The sequence below is a fragment of the Seriola lalandi genome, unplaced genomic scaffold, assembly GCF_002814215.2.
Source record: "Seriola lalandi dorsalis isolate HSWRI2012SDOR001 ecotype SW California unplaced genomic scaffold, Sedor1 jcf7180002054618, whole genome shotgun sequence".
NCBI classification, from domain to species: Eukaryota; Metazoa; Chordata; class Actinopteri; order Carangiformes; family Carangidae; genus Seriola; species Seriola lalandi.
The window spans coordinates 19,541-19,924 of record NW_019525171.1 but is presented as its reverse complement, the minus strand read 5'-3'; the positions used below and the strand labels follow the sequence as shown (position 1 = coordinate 19,924).

Sequence of the window (384 nt, the reverse complement as noted above, 5' to 3'; positions counted from 1 at the left end):
GCGGGGGGAGGTGGGGGACTTACGGACACCGCGGGCAGTGTCAACCCAACAGAAATAAGCACTGAGGAGGGGACGGTGCTGTTCTTGTAGGGGTAATTCAGGCTGGAGTCACTGCAGTACAGACCCCTCTGGTACGGACGAATAGAAGTGCGGTGCAGAACCAGGCTGGGCAGCATAGCTACACACACACAACACACACACACACACACACACACACACATATGGATGGATGTATGAACCCACGCACACACACACATACATAAGCCATATCACTGACTGCACTTACCTGCTAGCTGAGGAAAGAATATCACGTTAAAACACATGAAGAGACAGAAAGAAATCCCAGTGTGTGTGAGCTCATGTTAACGTTCAACAGGACCCCCC

General features: G+C 51.6%; 1 protein-coding gene across 2 annotated transcripts in view; it reads right to left on the bottom strand.

The window, feature by feature from the left end:
- Window positions 1-384, bottom strand: part of plpp3 (phospholipid phosphatase 3) — a 28,552-nt gene that overhangs the window by 14,213 nt on the left and 13,955 nt on the right. The window contains exon 2 of one of the 2 annotated variants that reach the window (XM_023420117.2): window positions 24-178. The exons of the other annotated variant lie outside the window; for it this stretch is intronic. Coding sequence (XP_023275885.1) covers window positions 24-178 — 155 coding nt within the window. The remainder of the gene's footprint in view (window positions 1-23; window positions 179-384) is intronic. 2 annotated transcript variants of the gene reach the window in all.